Raw genomic sequence first — 16,694 nt, 5'->3', positions numbered from 1 at the left:
AATCTAACAGCTTTGCAAAACATCAATTAACTAAAGGAAAAAAATCTAATCACCAGATTTCTTTAGGAAGCAAAAGCGCGGATTGAAAACTTTTCTAACTAAGCACTGCATATTTAAATGGGAAATAAATGACTTCAAAATGCTGTATAAGGAAATGAAAATTACAAACGTTTTTTCCACAAGAATCAAATGAAGCATTCACATATCACAGTGAAGTTAGAATATATATAAAATGTTAGTATAGCCACTTCTAACTAATACTGTATGTAAAATGTTCATAATTCCTCAAGAAGTGCCCTATTTGTTTGTTTTTTGCTAGATGCCATCTTGGCAAGAGAACAAAAATGTACAGTCCATGATTGTTCCATATATACTGTTATATTTTTCCTCAGACCAAGGGAGAGAACTGCCATAAAATACATGGCAGTTAGATATTTTACAGGGCACTTATAATTTATGTTTAAACGCTTGATATGGATTTTAACCTTTCAATAGAATACTTAAACGACCATGAGGTCATTCCAATAACAGAAACCTGCGTTCAACTTGGGAGAACATTGTTATTAAAGATGTATTTGCCAGCATCTCTCATTTTGGCCCTTGTTCTAAAAGTGTTTCCACCCCGCCCCCTCCATTCAAGAAGATTTTAGCCCCATTAATTTGAATGAAGTGGAATTGTTCTCCAGTATAGGGTAGCAGCTTTTCAGCACATTGTATAGGGGTCTTTCCGAGAGTTGTCAGGATGAAAGGAAACCACAAATTACTTAAGATTAATTCAGGACAAATAATTAACTGTTTTACACGAAAGTCCTTAAATCAATAAGTTCCAAAGCAGCTAATCGATAAGCCTAATTCTATACCCATTGTATAAAAAAAAAAGTTATCAGTAGGTTACCACACTTTCTCTAATTTAAATGGAGGAAAAAAAACATATACCTTGTTCAGGTTACATGCGAAGCATATTTAGCTGCCTCTGTGTTTGTAAAATGCAGCTGTGTTTTCAGTGTAAAGAATATAAAATAAATTACGAATCCTTACAACAACAAGTGAAAGCATAAGGCCGAGTCCCCGCAGGCGCTGACCGCGCTATGCGCTTGGAACGCTTACCTGTATACAAGTTAGTCATCACACGTGCGTGCATGCACACTCTCCCAATCTTGGGGCTTGGTGAGACAAAAGAGTTTGCCTTTGGAGCGGAGAGCAGGGTCAAATGGTCCCCTCCCTTCGTAGCCACGCCCCCCGCTCTAACTTTTTTCAGGATGGCAGACCGCTCATGCTTGAAGAGTTGGTGACGTCACCACTCTCAAGCATGAGTGCAGTCAGCGCCAGCGAGGACTAAGCCCAAGGAGGAGAAACCACATTCTGCTGTTCCCAGGTCCACATTAAAAACATTGAGGCCTGTACTGCTGCCACTTTTTCAAAAGATTAGTGACTGGCAAGGTTGGGATATTTCCTTTACAAACAAGGCAATGGCTCATAACAAGTAAACTTAAAATGGACTTAGTAAATGGCAGCACTGCTTTCAGTGCCAGGAGACAGAAACACTTGCACTGGTGGGGGTCGACATTATTACTGGAAATATAACTAGACATAGATAGATATACACATTTTAAGTTATGATGGGTGAAAAAGGGGACAAGAAACCTCCTCCATATAGCAATTAAAAAGATCACTTGTGAGCACATTTCAGGCAAAAGGTGACATGGTGTGATCATTTGCATGTCATTTCCCAGAATCCCTTGCTGCAGTGCAAGCACTGTATACTGGTGATAATAGTAAAAGGCAGGGTTGCAGACCTGTCTAAGACATGTGAATGTGCTCACAAGATATTTTTTATTTCAGCTCCCCCTCTCTCTCTCGTCCTCTCCAAATCCACTCGCCCGCACGCTAGGGGCAAGTGGATTTTGGCCACACGCAATCCGTCATGGCCGCCTATTCAACATGCCATTTTTTACGCCTATTTCCCTGCAATTTGGAGCTGTTGCGTGCCTAAAGTTTCAAAACCCAACCCCCTGATTGGCTGAGGCCTCCTCCCCCCTCTGTGACTGGTGCAACGCCTGCAGGAGCTGAAGGCGCCCCTTCTCCCTCACAGGACCCGCGCTCTCAGCTACGCCTATCCCACCGCACCGCTGCCAGTCCCACCATCACCGAGCTGCTCTTCCCACTGCACCGTGCTGCCTGTCGCCCTGGAAGATGGCACGTGGGGAGGTAAGTGGCGGTTCTTCAAACTTTTAATTTTCTCCTTTACTAGTCTTCTTGTGCACCACCCTGTAGCAGGAGGGACGGGTGTGCTAGAGCAGCGGGTGCTGGCACATGCAGTGACTCTCTTGGTTACCCACCCATTCAATTCTTATTAGGAATGTATTCCATTTTTTTTCAAGTAGGGGCAGGGCTAGGGGGCGAGTAGATTTTTTGGTTCACGACTAGATTTTTGGTTGATTTGTCAAGAAATTATACACACACACACGCACACACCTATACTATAAGTCTCAGTTGGATTCCGTCTGTTTGTTTGTATGTCCGAAGCATCAAAATCTCAGAAACGGCACCACGTAGCACAAGTAAACTGCCACAGCAGCGCGAGATGTTCCGCCAGCAGGGGGAGCAACACACACACAGAGACAAATCTCCCCCTGCACCACAACCAGAAGCAGGGTGAGGGGGGGGGGAAGAGCGGGAACATGTATTCAATATTACACACACACACATATATATATATATTATACATATATATACACACATATCTATCTATATCCCGGTGGCTGGTACAGCTCTTTCTCTACCTTCCCCTGTCACATAAGTTTTAATAAGATGTAGACAGTGACAGGCTATCCTATGGGTTTTCCCTCTCCTCCTGTTGAATTCCTGAGTGACAGGAGTGGAGTTGACACCGGGATCTGTCAAAGCCAATGGTGGTCCAGATACTGGGCCCTCCCTCTTTGAGCTGCAGGAAGAAAGTGCCTAAATTATAGATTGAAGTTCAGCCCCTTATGGGTGAGACCTTCAGTTCAAACCTACCCCTACATTGGGTAGGAGCTGTTAGTGTTTGGAGTTGGTTCAAGCCTGGAGCTTGCAGTGTCTGCTCCCGGCCGGTAGTGAGACATGTGCTCAACCCCCTCATGGGCTGAGGCACTAATCTAATCCAGGCCTCATCATTACCCGCAGACCTGTACCATCCAAAAGCCAGGGATCCACCTTATCCAACTGAAGCATACTCTGCAATAACACCAGCAGTGGATGCTGAAATAAAGAGCATCCTCATTTGTACTTCTGGCTACGCTTCAGCCTGTATGGAGGGAGGTAAATGAGAGTAAGGACTGTCATAGCGGGGACCCCCTTAAGTCATACTGAATCCCCCTATGTCTGGTGGCGCTGACACCGAGAAGGACAGAACCCTAAAGGTCTGCACTGTACCCCACACCATCACGGGAAACTCATCTCTCTTATGCCACGCAGGAGACCAGCACTACACCAAGCAGTCGCATAGCCATAATCTCACAATATGCTGCATTTCACTGTCCTTCAGGATTACCTTTTAGGAGTTTCGTTTCCAGGTTTATAGTGATTGGTAGCGGTAGGTGTGTCCTTTTATAATTTTATCTACTTCCACTCATCTAAAATGTTAGTAAAACTATTGCTTTAAATAGATAATGATTGTTTCGCAATAGTGCTGGTAGAAGAAAATATTACAAGTTGGTTTGCTTCTTTTTTTACTGCAAATTTCTTTCACATCCTTTATATGCATAGATAGGGACACCAGGGGCTCTCCTTATAAATCTCACAGAAAATTTAAGGGGGTTTACAGCAGAATGCTTAAATACAAAAAACAATAAACCTACCTTTGTTTTGGTGACCAACTTAACATGAACCTTCTTTTCAGCTTGGGTTTCAATGTCCATGAGTAGAATTACAAAAGATCTTTTGATGGTAGACATTGAAATGCTTTTCCTTGCATAAACTGAACCATCATCCAAAACGACAAAATCCGGATTATTCGATCGAACGATGAGGTTATCGGAGTTCAAACATTGTTTAAGATTAACTAATAGAGGGGAGACAGGGAAAACAAAAATGACACAGATACTGAATTATTGTGTATGCTGTAGTACTACAGATGCTTTAAAAAGTAAAGTCTAGACCATAATGAAACAATTCATTTTAGTTTAGAGTATAAAAAGAAATATATATCTGAAAAGAAAATTTAATATGTCATGCCCATTTAGAGAAAAGTACCTTACCTATATTTCCTTAAAATACAGAAGCTGGATAGTAAAATAATTGTCCTTGTTTATGTACGCCCATATAGCCAACAAGAGTTAATATCCATTAAATAAAATAGAATTTAAAGTAGATCCTAATCTACAGACGTGTTTCTTGTCTCCAATGCTCATTTACTCACATAAATAACCATCACGATAGTCTTAATTTCCCAGACCCACTCCTGAAAGGTTCCTCACAAAAAGAAGATACAGTACATACAAACAATGACAATAGTGACCCCATCCCAGATCATCCATGGTGATATTATGTTGTATCCCAGTTGCCACCAGCAGAACATCAAATTCTCAGAATGTTTCTAGGATCTGGTTGATACCCATACACAGTCATCTGCACTTATCGTGCACCAGCAATGTTTTGAGATCTTTATACTGTTTGAAGTGTATCAGGATCGTGTTTTGTTTAACATTGACCAGTGAAATGCATTTGTTATGGGTTCCAAATAGTGAATGATTTTTCTTGTGCACTTTCATTATTTAATCTAACTTTTTTTGTTTTTTTAATAATTTTGTAGATAAGCAATTTAGAGTGTAATCCAACGCAAACCGGTTTAATGGACTTCTTTAAAGAACAGATATTAACCGTTTGTGTCTAGCTTACTTGACCAGTACTGGTGGAAAAAAGTCATGCATAGCATAGACATCGCTACAAGGCGTGTACAGGTTTTCCCTTGAGGACTAATGCAAAATTGTATTTAGACAAATACTCCACTTACTCACCTGCATTGACAGTAATCATACCAAGCCTATAAAAACTTATTTTAAAGAGCATTTTCATTATAACATTTCAGGAGGAGAATGAAAGAGCTGAGTGACAAGAGAAAAGTAAACGAAAAGGCTGAACCCATAAGTCAAAGGGTGTGGTCATTGCGTTTTTTTGCTAATGAAATTTGATTTATTGGCATTTCATGGCCCAATTCAGACGTTCCTGTGTTTCATTTTCCTTCATTCCTTTAAGCTATAAAATGTTTTTTTTTATAGCAGTGGTATTATAATGAAAACATTTGGTAAGAAAATATACTGAATGTTACGGACAACTTAATTTCAAAGAATAAAAAAAACAAACAAAAAAAAAAAGGAGCCCTTTTATTGAATCCCTTAAAATAATTATAGGATCGTTGTACAATAAATCACAAAATGATCATTACCATCATTTAAGAAAACTTACAGCAACTAAAATAAAAAGCAACATTTTTTTTTCTCCCGTACTTTTGTAAATGTTATTTTATATCATTATTCCCAGTTTCCCTTCAACAAGCAAACATTTTCTTTAACACAAATGTATCTAACTTAAACCTACAATGGCCAAGTTGATATAATACAAGTCAGTTTGACTACAAAATACTGATGAACAGACAGAAGTACTGAGGCAATTTTATGAGTTTCGTAATGTGCAAGCAAAGTTTTAGGTGACACATACTGAGGGGATTATTTACTAAAGCCTCACAGCTGCAAAACCAGTGCAAATGAACTACGCAAGATTCAAAGGCAAACCGCCTATTACATTTAATGGATTCCTTTTCAATTACAAATCTGGTGCTGTTTGCTCAGCTTTTACCCACTTGGCTAGTCTTGCCGACTAGAAAATAGACCCCTACGAATGTAGAATAGATTTAGTGTCAATGTCCAGATAAACATGTACACGACAGATTATTGTACAACAAATAGCAATGTTTCTCACCTTTGCCGATTAAACTGCCAGAATTTATTTTGTGAGGTACATTCAATTTCACTTTCTGGCAAGTTTCTCCAAATGCAGTAAATGGCTAAAAAGAAACAAATAAATAATGATAGGACTTATTCAATATGCTCTGAAGAGGCTGGTTTCAATCTAGCATTTCAATAGATCTTCAGTGTCTGTTAACTTATCATGCACAATTTTTATTTCTTTTTCTCCTCCAAGGTCATGTCTTTTTTACCTTCTTACACTTCGTTTTCCACCATTGGGCAGCCGCTGGGGTCATAAGCGTTTCAGGGGCACTAGTATAAACGTGCCTCTTCTGGAGCTCCATGACGCACATGCCACAGGACATGCTGCTCCCTTCACTTCAGCCATGCTCAAGCAGGAGGCAGAAGTGGGGAGCAGTGTGTCCGATAGCTGTGCATAGTATACGTATTTTACAATAATATTTCAAATCTTAAAATGTTATTGCAGTAACCACATGCTTAGACAGGTTTTTACATTCTACCTAATATTCTGTGTGATATGATTCTTTGAGGAACTTTCTATCTAAAAGCAAATGGCCATTCATTGTTATTTTCTTTATTTAAAGTAATTCTGATGCTTCCATTTTTCAAACAGCCAATAGTGGGCAACATTAGGTACCCAATAAGAATAGGTTAAAAAAAAAATAGTGGAAATTAATCACCTTTTTTCAAGGGTTTTTTTTTTTTTTTTTTTTTTTTTTTTTTTAAAGGACACAAATAAGCAACATTTTACTTTAAAAGGACAATTTAATCTTTTTATTGATGTTAACATTAATAAGTTGTTTTAAAATGTTTTTCCAGCATTCGTTTTCCAAGCTCACCATGTTTGAATTTACAGCTCTGGCCCCCTCTCCAATCTCTAACTTTTCTTGCATAGGAATCTAAATTTACTGTATGCTTTACTGTGAATTAAGAAAAAATTAGAAGGCCTCAGATATTCGAATTAGGCCCTTACTCAATAAGTCCGAAGTGGCTCATCACAATCTAGAGCTTATTGAATAAGGGTCTTATAGAGGTAAGAACAGTATAAAAAGGTAATTGTACTGTATACCAGTACGTTTAAATATTGTGAAAAGATCAATGAATGTGTTTTAAAGGGGAACTGTCACAGTTAACAAAATCAAAGTGAGTACTTGTATACAGCAGCACCCCGCTTCTCTGCGATTCGCCGGCACCAAGAAGGGGGCCGCCACCTTTGATTCTCAGTCGCGTATGCGCAGAATGGGCGGTTGCGCCTGGCACGCATGCGCAGACCGTTATCTGCGCGCGCATACCGTAGTTTGCGCGCGCAGACCATAGTCCGCGCATGCGCAAAACGCCGTTCTGTGCATGCACATAACTGAAAATCGCCGGATCCGCTTTCCGCCGATTTTCACTATAAGGCGGGCCCCTGGAACGGAACCTGCCATATACCCGGGGCCCTGCTGTATATAACCAACATTTTAGCCTGCCCAATATGCCTGAGAACTTAAAAACCACTAAGAAAACATGAACTGCTCAGTGCCATTTTGAGATAGTGCCTGTCATTAACCAGAATCCCTGGCTGCAGTGGAAGCACTGTTTGCAAAGCAATAAAGGGGAAAGAAAGGCTAGGATTGCAGACCTGTCTGAGACATGCAAATACACTACAGTGTTTCTTTTTTCCTGTACCATTTTGAGACAAACCTTAAAAACTGGTTCTGTTATTTTACATTTAGCAAGTTTGTAAACCAAAAAGACACACACAAAAAAAAAAAAACAGAGGGCCAACTTCAAAGAAGAAGGTAAAATATATCATTGCAGTTGAAATCATTATTAATTCAATGAAAATGTTTCTAATCGGAATGTAAATCTGTCATGTTCTAAAAAACACCTGGCCTTGGCTCATTAGGTACTTTATCTACACAAACTTACAAAAGTAATGTGAATTTGCGGTGTCAAATGGTGATGGTTTAACCACATGACATGCTTTCAATATTAATTAGATTTATAGCTACACACACATGCCTTTGAATTGGTCATCTTTTGAACCTTCAGTCAATACTGGGTAAAGATATTCTGTTTGAATGTATTTTACTAATCGTTCCATGTAAACTTGGTTATAAACAAACATTCAAAGATCGTACTGTATATAAAAATGTACACTATTCATTTTCATACATCACTTGTTTACTAAAAATACCAACCATGCACAAAATAAATGACAAGTAACAAAAAACCTGTACCATACAGTGTACACCAAATAAAAATATTAATTGTGAGCACATTCACATGTCTCAGACAGGTCTGCAATTCTGCATGATCTCTGAGCATACAATGAATGCTTCCACTGCAGTGAGGGGTTCTGGGTAATGACCTGCAAATCAGCACACAGTGCGTCATGTAACCCAAATACAATAAAAGGGATTACAATGCATTATCTATTTTCTAAAAAATTCAATTATGGGGGGGAAAAATAGATTTGATCAGTTATGAGTCCCAGGTTGGTAATACATAAATATATATAATATTTTTTTTTTTTTACACAATTTATCAGTGTAGTCTACTTCCTTGGAATGTTTCACTCTTAAAGGTGCAGTTACCCTTTCACGTTTGTTTTGTTTTTAAAGATTTCTTCCCAATACTGTACAGTACAATATTTGTTTTCACCTCTAATTTTTTCTGTGCACACTGCTTTTGTAACCTGTATTTTATTCCTAACAAAATAGCCCAAAACCTAAATTATTATGGCTGCCAAGCACCTCTCCACCAATGACATTAGTAGACCTAAAAGAACCTTTTCTGAAAAATAAATTCCATTCTTTCTTTCATAAGATCATTTGCAGTCAGCATGGAAAACAGCTCTGTGCTGCCTGGTGGGGTGGAGTAAATGAGAATAAACAGCATGAGTTGCCAAATGAACACTGCTGCAGGCCTTGGGCCCTATTAGATACATATTTACATAAAATAAAAAACATAGGGGGGGGGAGGAAGAGGGATGATCGGCAATCGGCTTTAAAAAGGATATCACTTGAGATTACTTTCAATATTAAAAAAGGTCATCAATGTAACTATATTTAAAAGTATCCTGTTAAAAATGAATGTTACCTTTCCCTCTGCTTCTGCTAAATTCAAGTCTATAAACTACTTGTATTTATCTTTTTGACGAATGGTCTGACTAGTATGGACAAAAAAAAACCTCTAATTTTGAGAGCTGGCAGTCCGTCTTACCACCACATTAGATAAAAATTGTAAAGAGCATCTAAAGCTTGTTGCCATAAGTTAAACATTAGGAAGAAACATTATAATTTGTATGATTTTTTTCCCTCCCAAATCAGCTATACTAAAACGTATTAAAATGCCATTGCTCGTTGTTTCATTTATTCTTGCAGGGAATGGCGCCTGTAACATAACATATTTACTTTCCATCTTCAAATACACTAAAAGAAAAAATGTGCCTGAATCTACGTTGTCTGTAAAGGATCCATGCGACAGTGCAATTAATATTTGTCATACAATTCAGGCTGGACTAATATCATTCTAACTTAATTCAAGGACCCATGATTAGCCCCTGCATCTGTGGAAGGTTGTATTAAAAAAAAAACCATATGAACTGACTAGGCCTGCAATTTAACCAGTAGCAAAATAAATATGAAGCATGTATTACACTGCGTGTCGCTATTCATATTAATACCTTACACAATTCAGAGTATTTTACATTGAAGGATTCTTTTCTTTTGTTTTTGAAAGAATAGCATTTATCAAAATAAAAACAAGAATGAATAAATGTGTAAAGGTGAAAGCGTAAAACCAGTTAGTGCTAGCGAGTAATATTTCATAAGGACATGAACACCACTTGCAGCACAAAACTGTCATGCAAGATTGAAGGAAACTTTGGAGCACTTCAAGTAACTGCCAAAGGAAGGAAGACTAGTTTTATCCATGTACTGTACACACTTTAGTACTCCAGGCCCAGGTACGACTCCTGATGATTGCACGCTGCGGAACCAGGGCTGCCAATGCCCACCTGCCTCGGCAGAATTTAACCAGGTAATTTCCTTATTAATGCCAAGGCCTCCAATTTGTTCCCCCAAAATTAAATTTTTGTATTAGTATCTGCAACACCTGATAATTAATGTAGGCCATCTTTTAGAGTGTAATACAAAGTAGTACTCAACGAAGCCAAGTGTATAGCAATCGCTGCTTCAAGGTAAATCTATTTTTTTAGCACCACTAACATGTATTTTCATTGAAGAGGTCATATTTCCTTCCCCATTGAAACTATGCATCTTTATAGATCGATTAAAAAAGGTGATAAACTGAACTTTAGCTTTCCGAGTTCCTGCACAATTACCAAATTGCGCTAATGAAGCTCTCCTATTTCTTTGCACAGACAAGCAGGGAGGGACCTTATGCCACTGCCAGTACCAGTACCAGCAAAATGTTTGTCATTTCCTTCCACCCCAAGGAGGTATAACATTGGCATTAGAATTCCCTGTTCAATTGACAATGCACGGTGATCAATATGGCTTTTATATGCAGAAGCTGCATTAAAAAGTACACTCAGACGATTGAGATTTCCTCCTACTTGTTTATTGGTTAGCCTCCAGATAATTCTTCCACAGATTCCCCTTTTTTTTGTCGCTAGGCTATAACCAGAGGTGGGGGTGGGAGATTTCTAACCAGTGTTATAAAATTAAAAAATAATAAAAGTAGTCCTGTGACTATTAAAACACTGGGCAAAGCTAGCTGACAATGATTTATAGTATACCCAGAGAAGGGAAGAGAGTATTTCAAAGAAAATCACATTTTCTTTAAGTTGTAGTGTGTAAATATAAAAAAAAATGGTACTGCAAGTCTCCAAATACAAAAGTAAAAGTACTCCATATCTGTTATCACACTACGACCACGGTGTCTAAAACTTGATCTCATACAACATTTTTAGTCGATCTGCCCTAACTTGCAATCAAGCTAAGAAAAATCAACAAGCAGTAAATTACTTTCTTGCATGCACTGGCGGACTGTCTCCAAAGATAAGGGCACTTTGTGTGTGTGTATCCCATGCATGGGGAAGGCAGAGGACAACAAGGTTCAAAGGGCGATCACTTACCAGAAGCAGCACTAACAGGCACCAGCAGCGAGTGAGGGGTCCCCTGGATGACTCGGTCACCGGCCCCATTGCGGAGCTCAGGATACAATCAACACTTGTACTGCCAAATAGCAAACACAGACCCTCAGAGCAGAAGGCGCTGCTGCTAAACACGGAGCTGGCTGCCTCAAGGCACTTCCCTTTCAGATGTATCCGCACAGGAGCACAAGCAACCAGTCAGTTCACTTCTGCTACCACCACCACCACGCTTATGTGTCCCGTCCTCTTGCCTTTGCACCCCTGGCTGCTTGCCCTATGTTGCAGTTGCTACTATGTTGTTTCTTTGTATCTATGGCCTCCCTTGTCTAGGTTGCTTTCCCTGTCTATCCCGTCTGTTTGCTTCTCCTAGACAAGATTGCGAGTGCCAGCCACAGCTCCTGCTACAACAGCAGCACCAGCTCCTCTTCCTTTTCCTTTTCTTCCCCGCTTACAGTCTGTACCTGTCTCCTCCCATGGCCAAGTCAGGAAGGTGTGACCTTACTGAGGGGCGGAGACAAATGCTAGTTTCATAGGTAAACTTTTTTTATGTTCTCTATTTTTCCACTGATCTAACTCCTAAATAGGAAACTCCCTCCTATGCAACGTAATCATAGCTACAGTCAATGGGCAGGGTCAAGTTTTCCCTCAACACGTATTTGCACCGACCGAGTGACCCTTTAGCTCTTTGCAGTGGTGACAGTATTCCCTGTATCGCCTCTGTGGGCAGCAGATCCCTGCTAGGCTGCTGCTACAGACAGGCTGATGTGGGAGTGTATAAAGTGGGGTGTGGGGGAAATGAGAAGCACGACATACTGGGTTCTGGGGGAGGGGCAGCTGGCTTCATTCCTCCCTATCAAGGTAGCAGCTCCTTTATCTCTTGCATTGGGATACATTATGCATGTGTGTATGCGCAGTGGCGGTGACTGGTAGCCAAGAAGATTAAACAGTAGCGGGCGCAGTGATGCTTGTGTATTAAACAAATAATATTTCCACTACAGACCTGTCTGAGACGTGAATGTGCTCACAAGTGATATTTTTATTTGCATATCTTGCCAAAACGTACACGGTTTTAGGCTTTTTGGTGAATGTAAGGAAACTTCATATTATTTACTATTGTTTGGGAGGGTGTTTGTATCAGTATTTTATTTTTATTTTTTTGTAGCTCTGATTTTCTACCAGTATTGTTTTCACCAAAGTAATAAAACATGCAGTGAGTCTGTGCAGAAGCTGCAGAATAGAGCAGTGGCTGGACCCTTTGCTCCCCTTTCTTGCCCAGCTTCAGATTGTACTTCAGTCTGTGGGTGTGTGTGCAACTCAGGCTGGGCAGGGTCAGGCAAACACTTTAACAATCAGGGTGTGGAGAGAAACAGTGAATGTATCATACAAACCATCCCAATAAACTGGATGTTCCCCTGATACTGTATGTACAAGGATGACAAACTTTTTTTTGGAGGGGGGGGGGACAAGCGTTGCTTGCACATTATATAAAAGCTTCAGGCATATGTATATAAAAAAAAAACTCCACCCTTCACACACTTTTTAGGCTTTCGGGGAGTGTAACAAATAGTTGCTTTCTAATGAAAGGAAATATTTTTGCTGTATTTTAATTACATATGTGTAACTTGATACAATTTCTAAAGAATTAATACAATTATAATAAGAATGAATAATATGAGTACCTGGCTAGGATTTCTAAAGAATCCACATAAGAAAAACACTAAACAAGCTTCAAAAAAACAAACTTTCGTATATATGACGGCGGGGCAAAAAAATAAACATTTTGTGGCAGCTTTGTGGTTCTTCTTGAAGGGGCTGCTGCTGATGCCTCTAACAATGTAGATCTTTTTGTATTTTGTCTAGCATTTATTATGCATTTTCTTTTACTTTATGTTGTTTTTGCCCTTTGTTACTTAATTTTAACTTCTAGCTAAAAGAAAACAAAACCAAGGAAATACAAGTAGATATTAATATATTTGGTCACGGTATAGTTTAAACACTGTTTATATTCATAGCAAACAATGATTTATTTGATAATCTACTAATTGTATTACAAATTGTTTGTAATGAGAATTTTAAAAGAAACCGCTTTTTTTTTTTAAATTCCTTAGAAGTCATATCATGGTACATATATGAAATCAAAATACAGCTGTGTTCTATCCTTTCACTACGAAACAAGATTAATTTTTTCACCGTACAAGAAAGATTAACCATGTGTAATGGGTGGAGCCTGGGACACATATGCCTATATCATTTGCATAAGGTGCAAGCAATGCTGTTTTTTTTAGTCATGCTTGTTACCTATCAGTGTACACCCTGTTTATTGGGTTGGTTTGTATGATTCATTCATCGCTTCTCTTCACACCCTTAATGTTACTGTGCTTGCCTGACCCTGCCCTGAGTGAGCTGCACACACACCCACAGACGCATGAAATGGGAGCAGCAGGTCTCAAGCTTCTGATCTCTCCTGTAGCTACTGCACAGACTCATTGCATTTTTTTCTATTACTTTATTGAAAAGTAAACAAGGAACACTGGGAAAAAAACACAGCTATAACAAACATATGCTACAGTGCCTTAACCAGTGTTTATCAGCTGGGTTCCTATGAACACTTGGGTTTCCCGGGCATCCCTAAAGGGTTCCCTGCAATTTTCAAGTCATTTGAAAATCGCACTAATTACAGAAGAATTTACAATGCATCTGATCTCAGACACGCTATTACAGAGGTGTGGGGGTTCTTTACAATGCATCTGATCTCAGACACGCTATTACAGAGGTGTGGGGGTTCTTTACAATGCATCTGATCTCAGACGCACTATTAGAGAGGTGTGGGGGTTCCTTACAATGCATCTGATCGCAGAGACGCTATTAGAGAGGGTCAGGGTTCTTTACAATGCATCTGATCTCGGACGCATTATTAGAGAGGGTTGAGGTTCTGCAGAATTTCACAATATAATTATAGGGTTATGTAATCAAAAAATGTTGTAAACCACTGGCTTTAATAAATAAAATTAAATGATAACATACAGTAAAACAGAAGGTTGGTTAGGGTTTTACATTTTTTTACAACGAACTATATAGCGTACTTTATACAGGAATACTAGGACTTTAAGGAAAGTATGGCTGAAGGTTTTCTTTTAGTTCAGAAAACTTCCAATTTATGTATGTTTTCTCTTAAAAATGTCAAATGCGCTGAATTTTTAGTAAACACCTTTGCCTGCAGCACCTTACCCGGGTTTCTGTGACATCAGATCTTGTTGTGCTCCTCACCAGATGTCACTAGAGAGGAAATGTTGCAAGCTTTCACTTACGGCTCAACTCAGCCCTGTGCTTCAAATTACTAACCTGTAACCCAGGGGTGGGCAACTCCAGTCCCAAAGGGCCACGAGCAGGTCAGGTATTAGGGATATCCCTTCTTCAGCACAGGTGGCTCAATCATGGGGCTCAGTTGAAGACTGAGCCAATGATTGAGCTATTCTTGATGAAGCTGGGACTGATTGAGCCACCTGTGATGAAGCAGGGATATCCTGAAAACCTGACCTGTTGGTGGCCTTTGGGGACTGGAGATTCCTACCCCTGCTGTAACCTGAGCAGTGTGTGTGGGAGGCGGGTAATAACATTTTATGAGGCCCTAAGTAAGAATATTCTGCAGGGCTCGACACCCAACAGTCACTTAACTTGATATTTTTAGATGCCACCATTTTTTTGCTGATAAGTGATATATATAGTATTGGTGTGTTAATGCTTAATATTAAAAGTCTAAATCATTAACAGTCAAAAACAGAAAGGCCCAGCGCATATTTGCTATGGTGGGGCCTTAGTCCATCCTCCCTTCGTACACCTTTGGCTGCGCTTATATTGCCGGCGACGCGATGTCGCTCCAAAACAAAACAATTGACTCCATCGTGAGTGCTTATAGTAAGCGTGACGGGCGATGGAGCGACCAAAAATTTGGAAGCAGGGTAAATTTGATTTTTCAGAGACTGTCGCCACATGTGACTGTCTGAACCAAGCAATGACCCTGTCGCTAGCGACGTCGCTGAAAGTTAATTCATAACTTTCACGGGTGGTGATGGGTGACATCATCAGTCGCATCGCGAGCACAATAAGCGCAGCCTTAATTGGACCCCTTGACTAAATCCAGACAAGACTTCTGTATATAGTAATCAGTGCTTTATGACCCCATGGCAACCTTAACTCAGCGGCACTTACTGTTAAAGAAAAAACTCTGTACTTAACACACTACAGTATATAGGTCTATCACAGCAAAAGACGCAAAAATGTGATGATGCCAATCGTGGGATATACTGCGTAAGAATGTAACAGCGAATACCTAAACGCGTTTCAAATGCTTAACGTGATAAAATTAAATTAATGCCCAAGTATTTTTTATTCATTTTGAAAGTCTAGAAATGTTGCAGTTACCACAGGACACTAAATAGTGAAGATTTTCAAACTTGTTTGCTCCACCCCCGTGACAATTTGTATGCTTACTCCGTGTTTTATAGCCAATTACGAAAAGAGGCAGTGATAAAAGAAATATACAACAGAAATTGCGGTAGTATTATCCACACACCTGGTTTCAGGTAGAAAAGTGACAGGATAAATTATTATTTTAATGTTTCGTCTTGTCCTATTTTTCCCACGCCTTTTTCAATTATTGGACATGAATTAATTTAGTTTGGCTTTGTGTGGATATGTAGTTCACCACGATATCAGCATACTGTAAAGTGTCCAGAGATCTCCACGAAGTAGTACTTTTTAAAAATACATCATTCACCACTTTGAGTGTATATTTAATGTATTTTAATTGTAATGTGCTACATTTGGCAATGGCACGAGGAACCACTGAAGTGGAGGTGCATGAGAGAGAATCAGAGTGAGTAAAGGGTATAAATGTGTGGCTCAGAGTGGGTGTGGGGTGATGTAATTCAGAGTGCCTATTTCTCTATTAAAAACATTTGAACATACTTTAGACATTAATCATAAATAACAGATAATACTTTTATGGCAACTCCTGGGTGTTAATATTCCAGAGTAAAATCCCTTTATCCAGATTTTTTTTCTGTTGTATTACAAATTACAAGAGAAAAAAAACATATTGTTTCCATATGAGGATTACATAATAAAGTTCAGATTTGTGGAGATCCTCAATTAAAGGTGCAGTGATGCAATGGAGTAATTGTATCTAGATATGTAGAGACATGCATGGTTATTAGGATGATTCACATGGAATGACTAAGTATTGAGTATAAGTTCTGCTTCTGCCCCAGACTAATCTGATTGTAAGTGAATATTTTTTTTTTCTTTTAGTGACTCAGTTTTAATATATAGCAACCTCTTTGTAATAGTGACAATAATAATATACTCTCTGGGAGACAGTTATGTACCTCAGAGCTGTGTTGTCATAGATAATATAATCATGCTTTACCTTTATATTTTTGATGTTATAAATATTATTTATGTGTCAAAGTTTTTGTAGTAGATGCTTAAAATAAAGCAGATTTATGGGCATGAGTACTGAATCATAATAAATGGTAGGGAGAGGAGTAGTGAAAGAGATAGAAAGAAGCCTGTTGTTGAGGGCACACGTATCACAATGTTTAGAAGTTGAAGGATGTTACTTG

The 16,694-nt window shown here is 39.1% G+C and overlaps 1 protein-coding gene across 1 annotated transcript in view; it reads right to left on the bottom strand.

Annotated features, from left to right (window-relative positions):
- Positions 1 to 11,563, bottom strand: part of LOC142486163 (desmocollin-2-like) — a 36,423-nt gene extending 24,860 nt beyond the window's left edge. Inside the window, exons 1-3 of the mRNA XM_075584819.1 lie at positions 11,053 to 11,563; positions 5,959 to 6,043; positions 3,840 to 4,042 (exon numbers count right to left, since the gene is read on the bottom strand). Of these exons, the coding sequence (XP_075440934.1) occupies positions 3,840 to 4,042; positions 5,959 to 6,043; positions 11,053 to 11,121 (357 nt within the window). The 5' untranslated portion in view covers positions 11,122 to 11,563. The remainder of the gene's footprint in view (positions 1 to 3,839; positions 4,043 to 5,958; positions 6,044 to 11,052) is intronic.
- Between the last annotated feature and the right edge of the window lie 5,131 nt (positions 11,564 to 16,694).

Source organism: Ascaphus truei, chromosome 2 (assembly GCF_040206685.1).
Source record: "Ascaphus truei isolate aAscTru1 chromosome 2, aAscTru1.hap1, whole genome shotgun sequence".
NCBI lineage: Eukaryota > Metazoa > Chordata > Amphibia > Anura > Ascaphidae > Ascaphus > Ascaphus truei.
Note: the sequence above shows the minus strand (reverse complement) of the source record. Positions and strands in the feature narration are given on the sequence as shown.